Source organism: Schistocerca piceifrons, chromosome 7 (assembly GCF_021461385.2).
Source record: "Schistocerca piceifrons isolate TAMUIC-IGC-003096 chromosome 7, iqSchPice1.1, whole genome shotgun sequence".
In the NCBI taxonomy this organism is placed as follows: domain Eukaryota; kingdom Metazoa; phylum Arthropoda; class Insecta; order Orthoptera; family Acrididae; genus Schistocerca; species Schistocerca piceifrons.
The window spans coordinates 555,820,451-555,845,283 of NC_060144.1; the positions used below are offsets into that span (position 1 = coordinate 555,820,451).

A 24,833-nucleotide genomic window follows, 5' to 3' on the forward strand; every position below is an offset into this window, starting at 1 on the left:
ATCCCTGGCATAGAGAAACAGCTGAAAGATTTGAAAGCAAAAAATCACCAGGTCCGGATGGAATCCCAGTTGTTTTACGAAGTGTGCTCTACAGCATTGGCCCCTTACCTAGCTTGCATTTATTGTGAATCTCTCGTCCAGCACAAAGTCCCAAGTGACTGGAGAAAAGTACAGGTGACTCCAGAATATAAGAAAGGTAAAAGAACGGACCCGCAAAATTATAGACATACCTAACTTCTGTTTGCTGCAGAATCCTTGAACATATTATTAGTTCAAATATAATCCACTTTCTTGAGGTTAAGCAGCTTATGTTTACGAATCAGCATGGTTTTAGAAAGCACCACTCGTGCAAAACTCAGCTTACCCTTTTCTCACATGATATACAGAGCACTATGGATGAAGGTCAACAGGCAGATTCAATATTTCTAGATTTCCGGAAAGCATTTGACATGGTGCCCCATTGCAAGCTGTTAATGGAGGTACGAGCATATGGAATAAATTCACAGATATGCGAGTGGCTCGAAGACTTGTTAAGTAATAGAACTCAGAAAATGTTGTCCTTGGCAGTGAGTGTTCAGAGACGAGGTTGTCGTCATGACTGCTGCAGGTAAGTGTGATAGGACCACTGTTGTTCTCCACACACACACACACACACACACACACACACACACACACACACACACACACACACGATTTGGCAGACATGGTGGGCAGTAGTCTGCTGATGATGCCGTGGTGTATGGTAAAGTGTCGAAGTTGAGTGACTGTAGGAAGATACAAGACGACTAAGACAAAATTTCCAGTTGGTGTGATGAATGACAGCTAACCCTATATGTGGAAAAATATAAGTTAAGGCAGATGAGTAGGAAGAACAAACCTGGTACAGTATTACTAGTGTCCAGCTTGACAGAGTCAAGTCGTTAAAATACCTGGGCATAACACTGCAAAATGATATGAGGTGGAATGAGCATTTGAAAACAGTGGTAGGGGATGTAGATGGTCAACTTTGGTTTATTGGGAGAATTTTAAGAAAGAGGCGACCTCATATAGGACCCCGGTGAGACCTTTTCTTGAGTACTGCTTAAGTGTTTGGGATCTGTATCAGCTCAGATTGAAGGAAGACATCAAAGCAATTCAGAGGAAGGCTGATAGATTTGTTAGTGGTAGGTAAGTGTTATGGAGAGACTTCGGGAACTCAAATGGGAATCCCTGGAGGGAAAGCAGTGTTCTTTTTGGGAAACAATATTGAGAAAATTTATATAACTAGTATTTGAGGCTGACTGCCAAATGATTCTGCTCCTGCGAACATACAACCTGCATAAGGACCACAAAGATACGAGAAAATAGGGCTGATATGGAGGCATACAGACAGTCATTTTTCCCTTGCTCCATTTGCAAGTGGTGCAGGAGGGAAAATGACAATTAGTGGTACGGGGTAGCCTCTGCATGCACCTTGCGGTGGCTTGCGGAGTATCTATGTAGATGTGGATGTAGATGTAAAGTTTAGGAGATAGGAAAATCCTAGTATACAAAACTCTAAGGTTGCTAGGTACCCAAAATGTAACTCCACCTGTACGATTACAGTGATCAAAAAGAGATAAAATTAATATAAAATATTTAAATAGTAGCCAGAACCAATAGTGTTATGGAGTATGGGCTGCTTATTTCTCTTATATTTAGGTTGAGAAAAAAAAAATTAATAAAATGTTGTTGCTGACTGAAGAGAGAGGCTATGGATAAGAATGGTACAAACTGTTATGTACAAACAAAGCAAAATAAGTATATGAATAAGTGAAATCTAAATATAACCTTTGTTAAGAACATGTGCTTATGTTGTAGCATTATGGAGAAGTAATGTTGCTGAATAGTGGAGGCAGAGAGAGAGAGAGAGAGAGAGAGAGAGAGAGAGAGAGAGAGATCAACGGGCGACACTTGTCTTCAACGTAGGATGACAATCAAATTAACCTCACAAGTGGAAGTACTTGCGACATCATTTGTGCGTGCTCCCTTGATTGTCACTCCAAGAAAGAAGTGCATTGGCGCTGGAGCAAGAGCCATAGACAGCAATGTTGAAAGTGACTGAAGCACACAAATGAACATTTATAAAATGTTTTCATTCTCGTTATGTATCAAGCTGTCAAGTTGACGTTTATATTCTTAAAAGGATCACTTATGTGATGTTCCTGTATTAAGAAAGTCTTGTTCGAAGAGTTCAGGGCGTTGTTTTTGAAGAATATATGAAAATGCCATTGAAGAATCTCTTCATATTTATATATGAGAATTAGAGAATATCTTTAAGCCTCTTACTTCCAGCATTATTCAAGGACACAGAAGAAAGAAGGTGGGAAAACATTAGCAATTCGGGTGCATGCCATAACATGAGTATATTCAAGATAAAGAACGTAACGCAAACATTGCAATGTATCTGATAGTCCTATAGTAAGAACATAGGAACTCTTAAAAGACAGTGTCTAGTAAATAGCCCTCATGTTCAACTCTACCTTTTGACTCAGTTATTAATCCAGCAGTTATATTCTTTAGATTCTGTCATGAAGGAGAATGTTTGGGAATGTGTAATGGCAAGGTCTGCATTAACATTAACAACAAAGGTAGTAACACCTATATTTCTATTTTATGTCATTAAAATAAAAAACATGATTTCATTTAATTACTTTTTATTCACATTCTTTTGTGCTTACTTTGGTAGTTACTGTTCACAAACATAAATTGAGACTACACACCAAAATTGGTACTATTCACCTCCAACTGAATGGAGGCCAATAAAATCCATCCACTTGCATGGAACACTACAATAATTCTTTTGTCACACACAACTTAAGGCTTATGTTTTCAGAAACAGGGATTTTCTCTCTCCAGATTAAAGTTGAAGGAATGAAATTTAAGTTTCATGTTACCATTTAGTATTTTACATTCGTCTCCAGTCATTCTTATCAGTAACTCTTTGGCAGTGATAGCATTTAATCATCTGTTATACAAAACCTCAAGTTTTTCTTTTGTGAGGTACAACATATTATACCGCAGGGATGTGCAAATGGAGGTATGGAAGGAGGAATACCAGAATATGAGACTTATAGCATGAACATATAGCGAGTCCCCCCCCTCATTCATTCCTCTCTTTCTAATAGAGAGAATCCCTTGTTACAAATTTCTGGTCTCTATCAGACTTTTGCAAGCGACTGTTGAGATGTTGTCACTTCACGAACGTAAGCAGACTATTAATCTATACATACTGTATTGGCCGAACAGTGACATGGCATGATTATTTTCTCTTGAATCCCAACAGTGATTCATGTCCACGTATACTTGAATCTCATGCTTCTTGTCGTGAGTGTATTACTCATGATAAACAGAACAAAACTCTGCTTTTGAATTAGTAAATTTGAGCAACATTATCTGAATAAGATAATAAGATACTGTCTTCTATGCAGTTCAGGCTTTCCCGTAACTTGAACCTACCTGAAATTTCAATTTGTAAGTAACAACATCTCTTTGCTGCTTTAACATTGTCTCAGGACCAGTCTCTGTCGCATGTAAGCAACAATTAATTTCATATACTGAACAGCACTTAAAGCATTCTCTTTTTATTTGATTTACGGCTTCAGTCTCACTCACCTTCTGTATCAAGTTGAATGAATGTGGATAAGGATGGGAATGGAAGATTCTAAACAAGTCCTGAAAATTTCTTTATCCTTCCTCTGTGCATAACACAAAATATCTTTTCTGCAACTTTACATACGAGTACAATATATTACCTGCAGTTTTAAAACTATACAATATATTATGTACAAGGTGTAACATATGGCTGTTAACTGAATCAACATCGCTATACTTAATGTATTGGAGCTTAACAGTCAATTTCAAAATTTACTTCTATATATATGTCTTAAAATGTACGAAAATATATTTCAAATGAGTACAATTATTAGAGAGACATTTAAATATGTTACTAGTATGATTTTTCAGTCACAGTTGCATTGTACAGTTTCTAAAGTGATCTATTGTAAGTCAGCAAGCAACTTTAACGGAAAACATCTGCTCTCATCATCACAGTTCAAAATATGGAATTCATTAAAGTGTTTCACAGAGTCTTACTGGATCTGCTGGGAACTTTTTACTAATCAGCATAGAAGTGGATACTGATGTAAAAACCGTGTGCAATTACCTAACTGTGGCACTGTTTTCAATTATTATAAGGGAAAAAGCTATACTAACACAAAAATTGGGGATGCTAAGTAACATTAGGACACCAATTCAACTGTACCTGTTAATGTAATCTCTCTCTCTCTCTCTCTCTCTCTCTCTCTCTCTCTCTCTCTCTCTATCTCTATCTGTCTCACACGCACACACACACACACACACACACACACACACACACACACACACACACACACACACACACAAAATTACTCGGCATGGTGAAATGGTTACCTGGCCATAGTGAGAATTAACTTAGTCACGTCACTAGGTACAGTTGTATTCAACTTCAAAGTAGCGTGCATTATTATCTCTCAGTATGAACACAAAAAGTGATCGCAGAAAATACCTTCCAGGGTTAGCTCTGATGACTTGCTGTTACCATAACTAACTTTAATGACAATGAGAATGACGAGACAATAAAATGTGCAAGCGAAAGTTAAACTGTTCCATCAACATTTTTATAAGGTGTCAGAATGAACAAGTACAAATGACAGAATGTACTTGAGGAAGCAACATATTACATTAGATTTTTTTTATGAAGAAATAAAGTATCAGAATTAAAGTGGCAAGTCGTTTATTTAGACAAATTGTGGATTCTTACCTGCTACACTGATAATAAATGGTGCAAAATGACAGTTTGCAAGGAGTAAAGTCAAACAGTAGTGCCAGGAAACATTTCATTGTTGTCAATTCAAAGTTCCATTTTGTGTTCACTTCTCTTCTACAAGCGTGTAATAGGCAAGTATTAATATCACCATTTTTTGCCTTGATGGTGTAACCTGTATGTGTCCTAAGATTCGATGATGGCAGCTATAGTTTCGCTGAAACCGGTAATCATGGAATAAAAAGAATTCCTGCGATCTTGGCTACCAGTTTATTATTTCACAAAAATTAAAAACAAATAGCTCCAAGGTAAACCAAACTTCCAGCACTAGTTAAGTGACACCAGCTTTCTCTTTATCTTAATGACAAAATTTTGCAAGAAACTAGTTCTCTGCTGCCCTACCACCTAGATTTCAGTTCTGGTCTGAAATCTTTCAAAGAGATAGGTCAGTAGTCACAATGACAAGTGTCCCATTCTATAATAAAAAAAAAGCAGCTGAAGCTATTTGCAAGCCTTTCGAAGTAATGTTACTTTGGCGACTTCCACATCAATTTCCCTACCTTTCTATACAAAGCAGCTAATCAGTTTGCCCCACACAACTGAGTGGACCTTGGTCCAGACCTTTCCACCAGAGAAAAATTTGAGGTGGTCACCAGGAATTAAACCCAGGACCTTGGCGTTATTGGCCAAAAATACTAACTAGTAGACCATGAGGCCTGTTTGCTTTCGCTGTTATATTAGCATTTGCTGTCACGACATTAAAAGACCAAAAAAACTGTATATCACGCAGGAATGTGTAATGACTACTCGAGGAAAGAGACTGTGACAGACTAGAAAACTAAACATTTTATTAAATCAGTCTGCACAAATTCAAACAAAGAGATGGCATTATCATCCACAACTGAAATAGCAGATTATGAATCCACTGACATAGCTGTGGAAAACAGTAATGCCACCAGGGGAAGTAGTTACATGGATACTGCAGGAGAAGCATACATAGCAACCAATGTGAGAGAGACTGTTCATACTGTTCCTGTTCTTGTTCAGGGGAACTTCACTCAGAGACGCATACAGACATACAAAGTGTGGCAGTGTTCCACTGGAGTGTAGGCTAGTACTCTCCCTTCTCCCTGCTACTTGGGCATGCACGTAACAGTGCTGCCACTCCAGGCAGGTAACTAGTTCGCCTTGCCAAGTAATAATTTGTCGTGATACAAATAATAGTTTATACTTTAAAAGATTCACTTTTTTCCTTTCATCACAAACTCTTAGCTAATTAAACTTGGATTTCAAGTCACTTCTCTAAAGATGTTGAACACAAAATGTTAATCTCTTATGCCACCTTAACACCAAAGTCACAATTCAGTAACATAACTTTACATTTTTTGGCATTATTTTTTTTCCATCTGCCTCATCTATTTCTCAATTTTTGTTTGTTTGCGTCTGTTTTATGAACTTTCATATGTTTCGACAGCATAATGACAGTTTCCTGTCCTACAAGACATCCCCTGAAAAACTAGATATCCATTTCACAAATATGTCATTATATGCTCCACAATAATAACTGTATTTGCATCCCCCACCTGTAGAGGACAGCTAGTGAATTTACTGTCATTGGATGAAGCATGAAAAGTATTTCCAAGACTAACAGTTCATGGTCTATATCTTCCTTCTCTTGTAGTACCTATATCAGCCTCAAACTGTCACCAGAGAATACTATAAACACAATATCTGGTGCATTATGCATGTAACTTGTAGCTATAAAGTCCAAAACTGCCTGTTTCATTCTCAAATATGTGAGATATGTTGAAAGGAATGGATTCTAACATGTGCCAAGAGTCAAATATTTTAGCTCTGCACAAAACTTCCAATTATACAAACAAAATGTGAGGTTAAAGTACCAGGATGTCTCCTGGAAACAGCTTTTAGTCATCACTAGTAAGTATGAAGGTGTATGATATAAACTTCACAGCCAACAAATAAATTTGCCTAAAATATTTTAATTCATTCAAAGAAAAGTCTATCACATAAGATGAAAATGAAAGGCTAAATGAAGTATGTTATGAAATCTGTGCACTGCCTTTTATATGGACATTTGTTTGAGCAAATGACGATTATAAATTTTTGTCATAAGATTGGTAGCTTTAAGGAAAGAGAACTCAGTGGACTGACTGACACAAACAAACCCTTTGAGTTTTTCTTTTAAATTCTAATAGTTTTTTTTTCTTTGAGGTTTAGATACTAATCATGTTGGTATATTGAAAAAAATTATGATGTGACTGATCGCATGACTCACAGTTACTGTCTACAGTCCAAAATAAAAATATGAACTCCCATAAGTCATAAATTTAAAGAGCCATATAGAGAAAAAATAGCATAATTCTGATACTGTTGATGCTTACTGTGGGTCACAGTTTGTGATACTATTCTGAAGATAATCTCACACCTTTGTGACTTATTCAAAATTTTACATATACAATAAGCTTAAAAAGAGATTAAAATGTCTAACTTACAACTGACTAGTTACTTTATTCTTTGAAATTCACATTACCCAACAGACAAAATGCTGAATTGAAAACATAGCTTTCAGAAATCACACTTGCAGAAATGACCAATGCCACGCCACATGAAACAATGAATAAAAACACTCTTTGTAGCTGCACTGATGTGGTTATTGTGGCACTGCATTTTGGCCATTAACATTCAGCTGTACAGTCAGAGAAACACAGTTTATTCCCAGCAGAATACCACAATGGAAAGTGTATAATGTATAAAATGTAGTACAAAAGAAATTTTTAACAGTCACATCAACATTATGTGAGATTCAGTCATTACCAATTCCTTTATCAGAGGCAAGAATCATTGCACATTAGTTCAGTGATGTAATATATAATGACTCATGCTGCCACATTAAAAAGAGAAACAAATCACTTGGTTTGTCTTTCATTGTGCTTTTTCCTCCAGATGTTTACTTCTGTCAAGAAGTTTCACAGTTCATTTCCGTTTGCATTTCTTTATCTTCAGATTCTATGCCAAGTAGGCTATTTCGCAGGGTACCATTTTTGCAGGAAATTTCAAGTAGTTCTCTTAATCCCTTTAAAAAGAAAAAAAATACATAATTTCATCCATCAAATGTATCACTTGTCTTATTAGTCCACTAAACCTTCAATAAATTCTTTTAAAATATACAACAAAAATTATTTATTATCTTTATGCTTGTTTCAATAATATAATACAATTATGTATAGAAATCGTTGCCTTTGGACCTTCTGTCTTCACATAATCAATGAAAATTCTTTGAAGTTGTCGAAATGAAACATTTGGTGAAAGGAATCACAATACTCTTTTTAGAAAGACCATATTCAAAATATTGAAGAAAACCAGACAAAACATGATATCCAGAAATGAGAGCTAAAACTAACAAATGAATTATTTATTAGGCTGACAGAGGACAGCTAAAATGAACTGGATGGAAAGGCAAATGTAAGAAAAATAATAAAAATAAAAAAAGAACCATGGGTTAAGGCAAATAGAAGGTCGACAACTTTTGATTATTTCTATCAGCCACTAGAGATGAGTGCTTCAAAGAACAATGACAGTCGTCATTGTCATCGGAAGTGTCTGCATCTGGGTAGGTATGACGCAACAGTGCTCTCTAAATTGTGCTTTTAGAAAAAGATCATTTACCAACTACTGTCATTTAAATTTTTTTCTTATTTTTTGCATTATCTGATCAACTCATCCCTTCCCCTTCCACAAAGTGTTATTTCACCACCCATCAAATCTGCAAAGTGCCCTGACACATCCTTTTGTCACATCTACACCCAACTCTTTACCGCATGGCCACATGTCTGTAACAAAACTATGTGCAAGACCTGTCTTAAGCACCCACTTAGTAAACCCTATTCCATTGCTGTCACAGGCATATCCCATCTCATCAGGTATAGGGTCACCAGTGAAAGTAGTTTTATCATATACCCACTCTACTATAACTTCTGCATAGCCTTTTATACGAGATATAAGCATGATAATCGATCGTGCATTCTATCTGAGTAAGCGGGTAAGTGGCCTCAATGTTATTTACATACTTGTGGACCACTGAACACCTCAATATACAGTGAATATTTGTTGAAAGACAACATGAGCTGCATGTAAAAATATTTAATTGCCAGGCCAGTATTTGAGCATATAACCCAACATCAGTGGCATCTGATATACAGAGGGGGATACAAATAAACGTAAACGTGAGCATATCAACATCTTACATACATTGCAGAAGGATTATAAGGTCATTAACATATTGTTATTGTTTATGTCTATATCAAATGATGTGGACCTATAAAATGGAAAACGCTGTGGGTATTTGAAACTCGTATATAATCAGGTCTGTGACCACTAAAGGGTCCATTATACTCCTTCTGTATGTGGTACACATGTTGCTGCAGGTACAAGTTACAGCTGTCTAACACTAAATGGTCACACTTCTTTGTCATATTGGACACCACTGTCATAGGATCACAACATGGAACTGAGGTCACCTAAAACATGTAAATAATGAAGACCAGTGGACACGCAATCAGTGTGTTATACATGCTATGAAATTCAAAGTGAACAGTATGGTAACAATGCAGGAAAGTAAAATTGTCTGTCTGAAATAAGAAATGGTGGAACACAACATCAAACATGATAAACTGTAAGTAAAATATCAAGAACTGGAAGTGAAGTTTATGGTACTAGAAGGGGAAATAAACAAACACCTGAAGTATGCTCTTGTTATCCTAGTTCCAAACATCAATATTTGCAACACCAGAAAAGAGAATTAAGAAAATAAATCTAGATGTAAATTGTGCTTTAAATAAAGTATCAATTGCAGACAGTAAAAATGTGCGGTCACTAGTTACGTGTGATCTGTCAGATACTGTCAAATCCATATGCAAACAAACCGCTGCAACACAAAAAGAAAATGCTTTAGAACATGACGCAGAGCCTGTTACAGTGTTCAGGTGTGCCAAATGAAGAAGTGATAAAAAAAATTTGATACCCACTCAGTGCTGCATACCGTTAGTGATCAAAGCAAGAACAGTATTGAAAGAAATCAAAAGTAAAGTGCTCAAACGTCATATCAAATCAAAATTAATATTTGAAACCGCGTGCAAACTGTGAATGTACCGTCTTCACAGAAGACTCCAGAGAAACATTTGAGGCAGAGAAGAAAAGAATTCTTTTGCTAAGTCATGGAAGGTATTTATGTAATTTGATTAGCTCTGAACTAGATGACATGTATGCTGTGTGAAGTACCATAAAGCCAGGTGCGTAATTGTCTGAGGTGATACAGGTTTTGTTTGTTTTGTTTTAGGGCACAAAAATAACTAGGGTTATACGTACCAATGTCCGCAACTATAGAACACGGGAAAAAAGTTAAAAAACAGCTACAAGTTAAGCCCAATTGACGGAAGAGAAGACAGCTAAAAACAGGGACATGGAGAAAGGTCTATAAAATACGCCATAATGAAACGGAGGTCCTGAACTGAAAATTATGTGTCCTTCACCATATTGCTACGATGGATAAAAAGTAAAACGCAGTCGACAGTCTGCGTATCATTTGCTAAAACGACCGATAACTCAGACAACAAACACAAATGAGAACATAAATGATCAAAAAAGGGGCATTCCGTCAGGAAACGGCAGACCGTCAAAGGTTGAGCACAAAGGGATAGTGGAGCACCACTTAACAAATGGCAATGGCTATAAAGACAGTGCCCGATACGCAACCGTGCTAAAATGATCTCCTCACTGCGAGAGGGCCAAGAAGTGGTCATCCAAGCCACTGGGAGAGGCTTAATATCCCAGAGCTTGTTCCCATGAAGGGAGGACCAATGGTGATGCCAAAGTAACACCATCTGCAGATAGACAGCAACACAGAGATAATTGGAGGGAGTTTAAGAACTAGTGGGCTGAAGTACAAGGACTGCAGCCTTGGCACCAGCATCAGCAGCCTTGTTTCCTGTCAGACTGACGTGACCAGGAGCACACATCAACATCACAGTGGCTCCATCAAGAGTGAGCAAGTGACAGCTTTCCTGGACCCATCTCACTAAGTAAGGGATGGTGTACAGTACTCAGGGGCTTTGAAGGGCACTGAGAGAGTTGGAGCAGATGACGCAGTTGAAAAGCTTGTGTTGCCGGATGTACTATGTGGCCTGATAGAGTGCAAAGAGCTCTGCTGTAAATACTGAGCAATGTTCCGGAAGTCAATAGTGAAAAACGTCGATGCCACTGATGACGGCACACCTGATACCAGTCAGTCAGTCTGACAGCCATCAGTGTACACAAAGGTATCATGAAGTTCCACGTGACAGTCGTGAAACTGAAGACAATAGCGCAAGGCTGGAGTAGTGTCCTTAGGAAGTGAGTGAAGGCCAAGGTGAACATGGGCCACTGCAAGAAGCCAGGGTGGTGATGGGTTCACACCCATCGGGAAACTGGCAGGTAGCGTGAAGTCAAGCTGCTGGAGTAAGAGCCAAAAGCGAACTCCAAGAGATAAGAAGAGTAGAGGGACACGCCCCATACTGGCGATCAAAGGAGTCATTGAAGGAGGCAGTAGAGGATAGGCGGCCACGCATGGCAGCCAAACAGCACGCATATCTGCTGAGGTGAAAGTCATGGTGATAGTAACACCCACAGTCTAGTTTCGAATGGAGAAGGGACCTGTACAAATGGAGGAGAATGGTTCGATCTGCTCCCCAGGAACTACCACTGGGGGCACACAGGACACTGAAGGATCATGTACAGAGGGCTGCCAAATAAGACACGTGGGAGTACCAAGAAAGTTTCATTTCGAGCACGAGCCCCTAGGAATTTCATAGTTTCAAGAAACAGAAGAGCAACAAGACCAAGATGGTGGAAGAAACCGACTGCGCAGGTAAATATTCATACAAACAGTTTTGTGAGTGGAAAAACGAAAGCAATTGTCAACATTCCATGAGTAAGTAGGATCAAGCCATCGCTGAAGACGCTGCTCAACGAGGCAAGTCCATTGAGAACTGCAATACATGGCAAAATTATCAATGAAAAGGGAGCCAGAGATGCCCAGCAAAAGACAGGCCATTATAGGGTTAATGACGACAGCAAAGATGATGATGCTCAGGGTGCCTGAGGCACACCGTATTCCTGGATAAAGATGTCCAACAAGGCAGAACACACATGTATCTAGAAAACTCGATCTTTTAAAAATTCCTAAATGAAACGGGGCAGGCGGCCATGGAAGACTCACTTGTAGAGAGTATGGAGGATACCAGTCCTCCAGTAGGCATCATAGGTTTTCTCCAAATCGAAAAACACAGCCACAGTCTGAGATTTCCACAGAAAACCATTAATGGTGTAGGTGGACAAGATGACGAGATGGTCAACTGCAGAGCAGCGCACACGAAACCCACATCGTGCAGTGGTTAGTAAATTGCGAGACTCGAGCCACCATACCAGCCGGGCATGAATCATGTGTCCCATCACATTGCAAACACAGCTAGTGAGAGAAATGGAGCGGCAGCTAGAAGGAAGGTTTTTTCCTTACTGGGCTTAGTTACGAGTGTGACACCGGCTTCATACCAGTGTCTGGGAAACGTGCCCTCTGTCCAGATACGGTTGTACATATGAAGCAGAAAGTGATTGCCCACAAGAGAAAGCTGCTTGCAACATCTGAATGTGAACATCATGTGGCCCTGGGGCAGAGAACCAGGATGAAGTGAGAGCATAACCTAGCTCCCTCACAGTAAAGGCAGCATTGTAGCACTCACGATTTTGAGAGGAGAATGCATCACCCGAGCCTCCTCCACTTGTCTCTGATGGAGGGAGGCAGGGTGATAGTGGGAGGAGCAACAGGGTACACAATGACATCATCTGCTACTGTCAGGCCGAAAATTGGGGACTGGATCTCGGTCCCGGAGAGCTGTCGAAGGTTGGCCCACGTGATGGAAGAGGGAGTAAAACTGTTAAAAGAACTAGTATATGAAATCCAGCTCTCTTTTTTGCTGCTCCGAAGAACACGATGACGCTGTGCACACAACTGTTTATAATCAATGCAGTTTATCATCATAGGAAGATGGTTAAAAACACGGAGAGCACATCTCCACACACGAATTGCATCACGGCTCAGCCCAGTCCACCCAGGGACCGGTACATGGCATGGTAAATAGGAAGGGCGAGGAATGGAACGTTCTGCAACAGTAAGGATAACACTTTTAAGATATTCTACCTGGTAATCACAACTGCGGAAATGTTCTCTGAAGATTGCCACGGAGGAGCAAAGCCTCCAGTTGGCCTTAGCAAGTTGCCATTTGGGTGTACATGTAGGTGGGGTAGGGGTCAGCAGATAGCATATGGGAAATGGTCGCTCGAGTGTGTCATAGAGAACTGATCACTCGAGACAATGGGCAAGCTGGGCAGTGCAGAAGGATAGTCTGAATGGGAATGGGTATGCATGGAGTCTGAAAGGAACATGGGTGACTCCTGTGTTAAGGCAGAGGAGGATAAGCTGATTGAGGTCAGCCAAGAAGGCACCTCTCCGACATGTTCTGGGAGAGCCCCAAAGGGGATAGTGCACATTAAAGTCACCGAGCAGCAGAAAGTGGTGAGGGAGTTGCCTAATAAGCTTGAGGAAGTCTGCCTGGTGACACTGAATGACGGAGAGATGTAAATGGTACAAAGGTACATGGTCAGGTGAGGAAGGAAAAAGGTGAACTGCAACAGCTCGAAGGCGGGTAGTCAGGGAAATGGGTTGACTATGAACGTCATCCCGTGTGAGCCGCACAACTCCCCCACGAGATGGAATAACATCATCGGGGGAGAAGATCAAAACAGACCGGGAAGAAATGCGAGAGCTCAAAGTGGTCGTGAGGAAGCAATTTTTGTTTCCAGGGGCAGAGAACAAGAGGACGCTGCAATTCTAAGAACAGCGGTAAATCATTTGTTCAATCAAAGGCCATGAATGTTTCATTGAAGACATTCATAATGAGGAAAGAGGAGGAGGGAAAAAATGAATGGGTGTCACCTCAGCAGCTGCCAAGTGCCAGCCTTCAAAGACTCACTGCTAAAGGGCACAGAGGCTGGAAGATCCAGCTCCACGAGATCTATAGAGGTGTCCTGGGTAGAAAAATGGTTGACGGTTCACACGAGACTAGGTCGGCCAGGTGAGGGTATCACGTGGCGACACCATTGAAGAGGATCTCCAAGTCAGTTAAGGAGATGATCATTTGCCTTTGCTTGACTTCTTGGAGCCTTTCCTGTTGGCAGAGGAAGACTCAAATGTTTGTTGGCTGGAAGGGCATTGGATGTCTTCACGGGAGTATTCTTTCTGTCCTTTCTGGCCTGCCGGTTGTGTAGCAGAAGACTCTGCACCATGAAGCACAAGTTTAGTGGCTTGTTGCACAGTTGGACAAAGACATGGCAATGCTACCAGGACACTGGGTAATTTCACAACTGCAGTGCTGAATTTGAGGTCGCATGTCTGCATGGATATATCCCTGATGTAGCAAGAACAGTACTGTAAGTGCCAGATAGTAAAATGCAAGGTTTGCAACAAGCCAATAACTTGCGAGCGACCGGGTAAGGCACTTTTTCCTTCACCCGGATCTCCTGGACAGCCCGCTCATCAAGATACATGGAACCATCTGGAGAGGAGGCAGCATGGTCACCACAGCAGTTGATACAGTGGGGAGAAGGAGGCAGACAATTGCCCCTGTGAGCATTCCTACCACATGTTACATATTTGGGTGCATGTCAAAAGAGCATTTGAGTGTGGTTGAAATGATGACACTGGTAGCAGCACATTGCATTCGGAATGTACAGATGGACTGTGGTAGCTTCATAACCTGCTTTGATCTTTGATGGAAGCACAACTCTGTCAAAAGTGGGAAAAAGAGTGCAAGTGGACACTAAGGAGGCATCGACCTTTTTCATGATCCGATGAACTGAAATGACACCCTGATCGGAGAGGTACATTTGGATTTCTACCTTGGTCAGGCCATCAAGCAGCCTTGTATAAGTAACACAACAGTAAAAAATCAGAGTTCTATGGGCCTTGACACCAACAGGATAGTCGGGGAGAAGGGAAGTGGCAAACAGTAGTTGTGCCGGAGTATCTGAAGTAGTTTCCAAAAACAAAGTGCCATTACATAAATGAGATCAGGATTTCACAGGGCCGGCAATTGCATCAATGGCTCTGAACACTATGGGACTTAACATCTATGGTCATCAGTCCCCTAGAACTTAGAACTACTGAAACCTAACTAAGGACATCACACAACACCCAGTCATCACAAGGCAATTGCATCAATGCCTTTCTGAACGAGAAATGGATTTACCAATGCATAGGTTCATGGTGTGGGTTCCTGTAGCCATGTCCTAGTTCATGAACCACGGGCAACGTATGAGTGGCCAAGTAAGTGGTCCCGACAGTCGGGATACCAGTTACTTTGGAATAAGGCTGGGCATCTCGGACATATTCTGAGTCGTGGTCTCCTTTGTGCTCATACGGCAAAGACTACCAAATCCACCAGTTAGTCCCTCAGCCGTTAGGGGTAAAACCCAATGGGACTCGGGGCAAGTAAGGCTAGCAACCTGCTTCCCTGGTACTCTAAATATGATGCTGGCAACAATCAGAGCAAAATGCCTCGGACCTTTGGAGGTGACGGAGTCCCACCTCTAACTGACAAACCAGGGACTCCTAAGATACGACCTGGCAAACAAATGGTAATGAGATGGGGAGCTATTAATATCAATGGGGGCTACTCTTGGAAGAAGGTAGAGCTGGCAGAGGCTGCAAGTAAGATGGGGCTGGACGTTTTAGCTGTTAGTGACATTCGGGTAAGGGGTGAGAAAGAAGAAGAAGTGGGAGAATACAAGGTCTACTTGTCAGGAGTCAAAGCAGGAATAGCACAATGGGGTGTAGGGCTTTACATCAGGAAAGAAATGGAACCCAGCGTAGTTGCAATAAGGTATGTAAACGAACGACTGATGTGGATAGATTTGACAGTGTCTAGCAATAAAATTAGGATTGTGTCAGTATATTCGCATTGTGAAGGGACTGATCAAGACAAGATGGATAGTTTTTATGAGGCACTCAGTGATGTAGTTGTTAGAGTAAAGGACAAGGACAGTGTTCTGCTCATGGGTGATTTTAACGCCAGGATTGGAAATCGAACAGAAAGGTATGAAAAGGTTATGGGTAAATTTGGAGAGGATATGGAGGCCAACAGGAACGGGCAGCAACTCTTGGATTTCTGTGCCAGTATGGGCTTAGTAATCACAAACTCCTTTTTTAAACATAAGAACATTCACCGGTATACTTGGGAAAGCAGGGGAACCAGATCTGTCATTGACTATATAATAACAGATCAGGAATTCAGGAAGGCTGTGAGGGACACACGTGTATTCAGGGGATTCTTTGATGACACTGATCATTATTTAATCTGCAGTGAAATTGGGATTGCGAGGCAGAAAGTGCAGGAGGTCAGGTCCATATGTAGGAGGATAAGAGTGGAGAAACTTCAGGATAAGGAAATCAGGCACAAGTACATAACAGCGATCTCAGAAAGGTACCAGTTAGTTGAATGTAGTCAATTACAGTCATTGGAAAAGGAATGGACAAGGTACAGGGACACAGTACTAGAAGTGGCTAAAGAATGTCTTGGAACAGTAGTGTGTAAAAGTAGGAGGAAGCAAACAGCTTGGTGGAATGACACAGTCAAGGCAGCCTGTAAAAGGAAAAAGAAGGCGTATAAAAAATGGCTACATACTAGAACTCAGGTAGACAGAGAAAGTTATGTTGAAGAAAGAAACAAAGCCAAACAGATAATTGCAGCATCCAAGAAGAAATCTTGGGAAGACTTTGGAAACAGGTTGGAGACATTGGGTCAAGCTGCTGGAAAACCATTCTGGAGTGTAATTAGCAGTCTTCGAAAGGGAGGTAAGAAGGAAATGACAAGTATTTTGGACGGGTCAGGAAAACTGCTGGTGAATCCTGTGGATGCCTTGGGCAGATGGAGGGAATATTTTGAAGAGTTGCTCAATGTAGGTGAAAATACGATCAGTAATGTTTCAGATTTCGAGGTAGAATGGGATAGGAATGATGATGGAAACAGCATCACGTTTGAGGAAGTGGAGAAAATGGTCAATAGATTGCAGTGCAATAAAGCAGCTGGGGTGGATGAAATTAAGTCGGGAATCATCAAGTACAGTGGAATGTCAGGTCTTAAATGGCTACACAGGATAATTGAAATGGCCTGGGAGTCGGGACACGTTCCATCAGACTGGACAAAAGCAGTAATCACACCAATCTTTAAACATGGAAACAGAAAAGATTGTAACAACTACAGAGGTATCTCTTTAATCAGCGTTGTGGGTAAAATCTTCTCAGGTATTGTTGAAAGGAAAGTGCGAGTATTAGTTGAGGAGCAATTGGATGAAAATCAGTGTGGGTTTAGGCCTCTTAGAGGTTGTCAGGACCAGATCTTTAGCTTACGACAAATAATGGAGAAGTGTTATGAGTGGAACAGGGAATTGTATCTATGCTTTATAGATCTAGAAAAGGCATATGACCGGGTTCCTAGGAGGAAGTTATTGTCTGTTCTACGAGATTATGGAATAGGAGGCAAACTTTTGCAAGCAATTAAAGGTCTTTACATAGATAGTCAGGCAGCAGTTAGAGTTGACGGTAAACTGAGTTCATGGTTCAGAGTAGTTTCAGGGGTAAGACAAGGCTGCAACCTGTCTCCACTGTTGTTCATATTATTTATGGATCATATGTTGAAAACAATAGACTGGCTGGGTGAGATTAAGATATGTGAACACAAAATAAGCAGTCTTGCATATGCGGATGACTTAGTTGTGATGGCAGATTCGATTGAAAGTTTGCAGAGTAATATGGTATGAAGATTAGCATCTCCAACACGAAAGTAATGTCAGTGGGAAAGAAATATAAACGGATTGAGTGCCAAATAGGAGGAACAAAGTTAGAACAGGTGGACGGTTTCAAGTACTTAGGATGCATATTCTCACAGGATGGCAACATAGTGAAAGAACTGGAAGCGAGGTGTAGCAAGGCTAATGCAATGAGCGCTCAGCTACGATCTACTCTCTTCTGCAAGAAGGAAGTCAGTACCAAGACTAAGTTATCTGTGCACCGTTCAATCTTTCGACCAACTTTGTTGTATGGGAGTGAAAGCTGGGTGGATTCAGGTTACCTTATCAACAAGGTTGAGGTTACGGATATGAAAGTAGCTAGGATGATTGCAGGTACTAGTAGATGGGAACAATGGCAGGAGGGTGTCCACAATGAGGAAATCAAAGAAAAACTGGGAATGAACTCTATAGATGTAGCAGTCAGGGCGAACAGGCTTAGATGGTGGGGTCATGTTACACGCATGGGAGAAGCAAGGTTACCCAAGAGACTCATGGGTTCAACAGTAGAGGGTAGGAGGAGTCGGGGCAGACCAAGGAGAAGGTACCTGGATTCGGTTAAGAATGATTTTGAAGTAATAGGTTTAACATCAGAAGAGGCACCAATGTTAGCACTGAATAGGGGATCATGGAGGAATTTTATAAGGGGGGCTATGCTCCAGACTGAACGCTGAAAGGCATAATCAGTCTTAAATGATGATGTTGATGATAGGACTAACCATATTCAGTATGTGAAACAACAAAGAACCTTGGTGCAGTTGTGAGGTTCTTTGAATCATTAGCCTTATTCCATTTACATTTGATAGACACTGACTGCGAAGATGATTGGCTCACTGTAAGAATGGCAGACCAGAGCTAAACAAGACTACAAGGTTATTTAATAGAATGCTTGTCTCCTCTGCAGGTAACGCCAATTTCAAAAAATGCAGGATAGGTTTTAATTTTGAAACTGAGAGACTTACAAGGTTCAATTTTAATATTCATGGGTTGCATGTCAACAGGCTAGGCAAGGAAAAGATTTCCTCCAGGTGTGCAAAAATAACACACAACACCCCATCTTCATGAAAATAATCAAAATGCTACAAATAAAAAATCTGTACGATACACTCTAAATGAAGAAAAAAGGGTGAACACATATTTTGGGGGCAGCTGCATATATGTGAAAAAATTGCTTACAAACATGGTAAAGACCAGAGTTGATCTAGTAAAATATAGCAATGAAAAAGTTTTTTGAGTGTTCAGCAATTGAAACTGTAATTCAAAATACAAAATATATCATCAACATCTAATGTCCACCTGACGGTAGCCCCAAGTCATTTTTAAATAAATTAAATAGTGTGTTAAATAAGGCCAGCAATTGTAAAGGAAACAACAAGACTGTACTGTGTGGTGACCTCAACACTGACTATAATCTTTTCCTTCAGCGTTTGTCCCGCATGCCTGTGGGGTCCGTTACATGAGTCCGTTGTCTCCATTTCGCACTATCACGGGCTGCATCTCTGTGGATGTTCACGCATTTAAGGTCTTTATGAATCGTATCAGCCCAACGTTGCTTTGGTTGTCCTTTGGGTCTTCTTCTAGTGTGTAACCTGCCTTGGCAATATAGTCATCAATGGCCCATAAAACATGCCCAAACCACCGAAGACAACTCTCATGCATCGGGTCTTAGATCTGTGCAATATCAAACTGTTATGTAATGCTGTCATTGGAAATGTGATCTAACTTAGTGAGGCTCAGCACTGACTATAATAAGATATCAAAACTGAAGGCGGATCTCTCCTCACTCCTGAGCACATACAATTTGCACGACACAATCTATGACTACACCAGAACGACTACAAACAGTGTTTCTAATATAGATTATATGGTCACCAAATACAGGCAGATAACTAGGCACTAACAGTAACTTAAAACTATCTGTCTGATCACAAAGGACAAATAATCTCAGTAGAACGAAGCCTAAAGCACAGGTAGCTCTATATTAAATACCAAGAAATGCTGACAACAATGTAAGTACCTTCAGTCACAATCTGGCTAAAGAAAGCTAGAATGAAATTCAAAATGACAAAGAATGAGCATAGAGTTTTGGATTCTTCATAACCAAATAAATTGTGAACACATTAAGAAGGCATTCCCTATCAAAAGTAGATGCATAACAAATAAAGACAGACAGAACAAATAGATTACAAAAGGCCATCATTATTTCAAGTAAAAGGGTTAAAATGCTGTGAACGTAAAGGAAATAGTCATATACTGTGAAAAAGTATATGACTATTTCCTTTACGTTTACAGCATTTTAACCCTTTTACTTGAAATAATGATGGCCTTTTGTAATACTGTGAAAAAAGAGGATATAAAATGTAGACTGGCAATGGCAAGGAAAGCGTTTCTGAAGAAGAGAAATTTGTTAACATCGAGTATAGATTTAAGGGTCAGGAAGTCGTTTCTGAAAGTATTTGTATGGAGTGTAGCCATGTATGGAAGTGAAACATGGACGATAAATAGTTTGGACAAGAAGAGAATAGAAGCTTTCGAAATGTGGTGCTACAGAAGAATGCTGAAGATTAGATGGGTAGATCGCATAACTAATGAGGAAGTATTGAATAGGATTGGGGAGAAGAGAAGTTTGTGGCACAACTTGACCAGAAGAAGGGATCGGTTGGTAGGACATGTTCTGAGGCATCAAGAGATCATCAAATTAGCATTGGAGGGCAGTGTGGAGGGTAAAAATCATAGGGGGAGACCAAGAGATGAATACACTAAGCAGATTCAGAAAGATGTAGGTTGCAGTAGGTACTGGGAGATGAAGAACCTTGCACAGGATAGAGTAGCATGGAGAGCTGCATCAAACCAGTCTCAGGACTGAAGACCACAACAACAACAACAACAACTGTGAAAAAGAACTGAATACACTGTAAAATATCATAAATACAGGGTTATTACAAATGATTGAAGCGATTTCACAGCTCAACAATAACTTTATTATTTGAGATATTTTCACAATGCTTTGCACACACATAGAAAAACTCAAAGTTTTTTTAGGCATTCACAGATGTTCGATATGTGCCCCTTTGGTGATTCGGCAGACATCAAGCCGATAATCAAGTTCCTTCCACACTCAGCACAGCATGTCCCCGTCAATGAGCTCGAAAGCATCATTGATGCGAACTCGCAGTTCTGGCACGTTTCTTGGTAGAGGAGGTTTAAACACTGAATCTTTCACATAACCCCACGGAAAGAAATCGCATGGGGTTAAGTTGGGAGAGCGTGGAGGCCATGACATGAATTGCTGATCATGATCTCCACCGCGCCGAAAATTCAAAGCGTTTGACTTTGTCATCGGGTGTCAGGGCTTGTAGCAATTGTAAACGGTAAGGCTTCTGCTTTAGCCTTTTCCGTAAGATTTTCCAAACCGTCGGCTGTGGTACGTTTAGCTCCCTGCTTGCTTTATTCGTCGACTTCCGCGGGCTACGCGTGAAACTTGCCCGCACGCGTTTAACCGTTTCTTCGCTCACTGCAGACCGACCCGTTGATTTCCCCTTACAGAGGCATCCAGAAGCTTTAAACTGCGCATACCATCGCTGAATGGAGTTAGCAGTTGGTGGATCTTTGTTGAACTTCGTCCTGAAGTGTCGTTGCACTGTTATGACTGACTGATGTGAGTGCATTTCAAGCACGACATACGCTTTCTTGGCTCCTGTCGCCATTTTGTCTCACTGCGCTCCCGAGCGCTCTGTCGGCAGAAACCTGAAGTGCGGCTTCAGCCGAACAAAACTTTATGAGTTTTTCTACGTATCTGTAGTGTGTCGTGACCATATGTCAATGAATGGAGCTACAGTGAATTTATGAAATCGCTTCAATCATTTGTAATAGCCCTGTATATCATGCTGTAGTCTGTACTACAAATTTATTAAGTTGTAGAAGATTGTTATCAAATCAAAAAAACAAAATATCAAGGCCTATATGTAATGATACACCATGTATCAACTGAAATACATCAGATGGCAAAATAAAAAAATAAATAAATAAACAAAAATATAAATACTGAGTACTGTTCTTGAACAAATACTATACAAGGGTAGTAGTGTCCAATAAGACCAAGAAGTGAGGCCATTTGGCATTTGACAGGCGTAACAAGTACACAGGACAAGCTGTGTATGACAAAGATAAGGCAGCGTTCATTATCTACCATGATCACATAGATACAGTTATAATTACAGTTTAAATATCCATGGAAGGAAGGAAGATTGGGTTTAACACCCTGTTGACATTGAGGTCATTAGAGACGGAGCAGAAGCTCGGGTTCCTTTCACAGGAACCAACCCAGCATTTGCTTGGAGTGATTTAGGGAAATCATGGAAAACTTAAATCTGGATGGCCGAATGAGAGTCCAGTGTGCTAACCACTGCCCAACCTTGCTTGGTTAAATATTCATGGAGTTCTATTTTCTAAATCTACATTAATTTTAACAACAGAGATTTCATACTTGGCACTCATGTCAGTTGATATAGATGTACATAAGATTTAAATAGCATTATACTTCTAATGTTATGTACACAAAATATTCTTTTGTTACAGATATCAATATATAAAATGTAACACCACTCAGGGATTAGGCCTTAAGCCTTCGACACATGGACTGTGCTGCGTAACGTCAATGTTGAGTGTGCCGAGTTCAAAGTGCTGCTTAATGCTCTGAAACAATGAGACTTGTGCATATGGTACGTGGCCCCTATCGTGGTACGTGTGATTGCAACACACTCCTGTGGCAGTTGTCGGCTGTATCTGACTTGTAAATCACACTGTTTATGAAATGGTAGGGCATAAAATTCCCATGTTATCTCTATTACAATGTATTTTTCTCCAATGTCCATACGCTAGTCAGGTTGTGCTGTCTGCAGTATACAAAAATAAAAACTTCAATACCCATGAAAATGTTATAAGGTAAAAATGGAAGTACGATGTCCAGTCAATGAGGACATCGGCTTATAAAAATTCCACTACAAATAGCGTGATACAAATTTACAGTAGTTCTCCACATTAGATAAATATTATATCATCATTTTTCACTTTTTAGTAAAACCGTAAGGTTATTCTTATTTATCACTGATCCTACTCAGTAGCAGAATGTCTACATCTGAATTACAAAACTTAAAAAGAAAAAAAAAAAGGGCAAAATATCTTACTGTTGGTACAACGTACCTTTTAGATTAAGCCAACTGAACAATCTCACCCCTCAGAAAGAGTGCCTTTATATATACATTACATAGAATATTATAGTTTAATACAAACTAATAAGGAAGTATTGGAATCTACTAAAAAAGAGAAGGTTAGAAGAAAAAATGTTTGAGTTTAGTGGGATGCAAACCACCAACCCTACAACTTTTCGCTTGAAACCGTAACACTACTCATTACAGTACGGTGATCTCCTATATTGAGCGACTATGTCTAGCTTGTTACCATCCCCAGAAAGCTTTAACTGTCTCATGGCACTAGATCCTGGCTGTGACTGATGAGATTGTGGCCAGGTGTGCGCAAGTTGTGCTTATATGAATGTATGAGTGTGCTACTGCAGAAAAACTTTGTCCAAAAGCTTTAATATTTTAGCAGTCTTTTCATTGTGTCTGTCTGCAACTCAACACCTCATCTATATGGTGAACAGCAATCTATCCATACCATATTTTTGATGTCTGCTTGTGTCTGTATATGTGTGGATGGATATGTGTGTGTGTACGAGTGTATACCCATCCTTTTTTCCCCTTAAGGTAAGTCTTTCCGCTCCCGGGATTGGAATGACTCCTTACCCTCTCCTTTAAAACCCACATCCTTTCATCTTTCCCTCTCCTTCCCTCTTTCCTGACGAAGCAACCGTTGGTTGCGAAAGCTAGAATTTTGTGTGTATGTATGTGTCTGTCTGTGTTTCTATCGACCTGCCAGCGCTTTCGTATGGTAAAGTGACATCATCTTTGTTTTTTAAACATACCATATTTTTGTTATATATGAATATGTAGACATTTATTTTTGTGTCCGCTGCACAAAATGCCACTGATGCTGGGCCATAAGCTCAAATACCAATCTAGCAATAAGGTATCTGACTGTTTTTTGGAAACTGTCTTAATGATGAATCATGTTCTAACATGGTTTTTTCCCCTCTTTAGTTTCAGTATTCTTTATAAATATAGAAATGAAATTCAAATAATTTGAATTCCCACAAAAACACTCCATTAGAGGCATGTTATGCCTGTGACATCACTGGCTAGCTCGCTGCTAAGGCTAATCCACAGTGGTCTTATTTTGGAATTTATGTTTCAGAAAATGGGTTATAAACAGAGTGGTCTTACCTAACCTAACCTAACATTGTTTGTAACCCATTTTCTGAAACGTAGATTCCAAAATAAGACATCACTGTGGATTAGCATTAGCAGCGAGCTAGCCAGTGATGTCACAGGCATAAAATGCCTCTAATGGATTGTTTTTGTGGTTGTACTGTACCGGCACATTGCTACCATGTTGACACACAAATTCACTACCGTAATTAAAAGTGAACTGCACTGTGAAGTTAACATTAACTTATCTCCAAGATATGCTCTCCCACTCTTACAATGAAGGATAGCGTCAATCAACGAAATGAAACTCCTAGCGAAATTTGTCATTTTACCTAACTACATCTCAATTAATTGGTAGCTCAGTTGTTAGAGTGCTAAACTGTCGAATTTTATAAGATGATGCCCATACATCTCTGGTTCAAATCTAACACAAAAGACTTTTAACTTATTTGTAAAATGACTTTACAGTCTACTGTTTACAGGCACTTACATCTGCGATAGCTGTTCACACACATCACATTTGGTGAGATGTAATGTGACCACAAACTTTTTATTTTATTAAAAACTATGTTTTTGTCTTTGTGCTGTCTAGCTAGGACCCTTATTGTTAAAACCTTTGCAGTTTCATCGCCTTACATAAAGAGGAAGTAAGTCTGCTTCAGATGCTAACATTACTTTACACTCACAAACATCACAGCCCTTATGTTTGTGTAACCTCCATGTTGTACACA

General features: G+C 40.0%; 1 protein-coding gene across 2 annotated transcripts in view; it reads right to left on the bottom strand.

The window, feature by feature from the left end:
- Positions 1-2,658: 2,658 nt before the first annotated feature.
- Positions 2,659-24,833, bottom strand: part of LOC124709118 (FGFR1 oncogene partner 2 homolog) — a 73,861-nt gene continuing 51,686 nt past the window's right edge. For both annotated transcript variants that reach the window (XM_047240776.1, XM_047240775.1), the window contains one exon: positions 2,659-7,916. In XM_047240776.1, the coding sequence (XP_047096732.1) occupies positions 7,800-7,916 (117 nt within the window). In that variant the 3' untranslated portion in view covers positions 2,659-7,799. The remainder of the gene's footprint in view (positions 7,917-24,833) is intronic.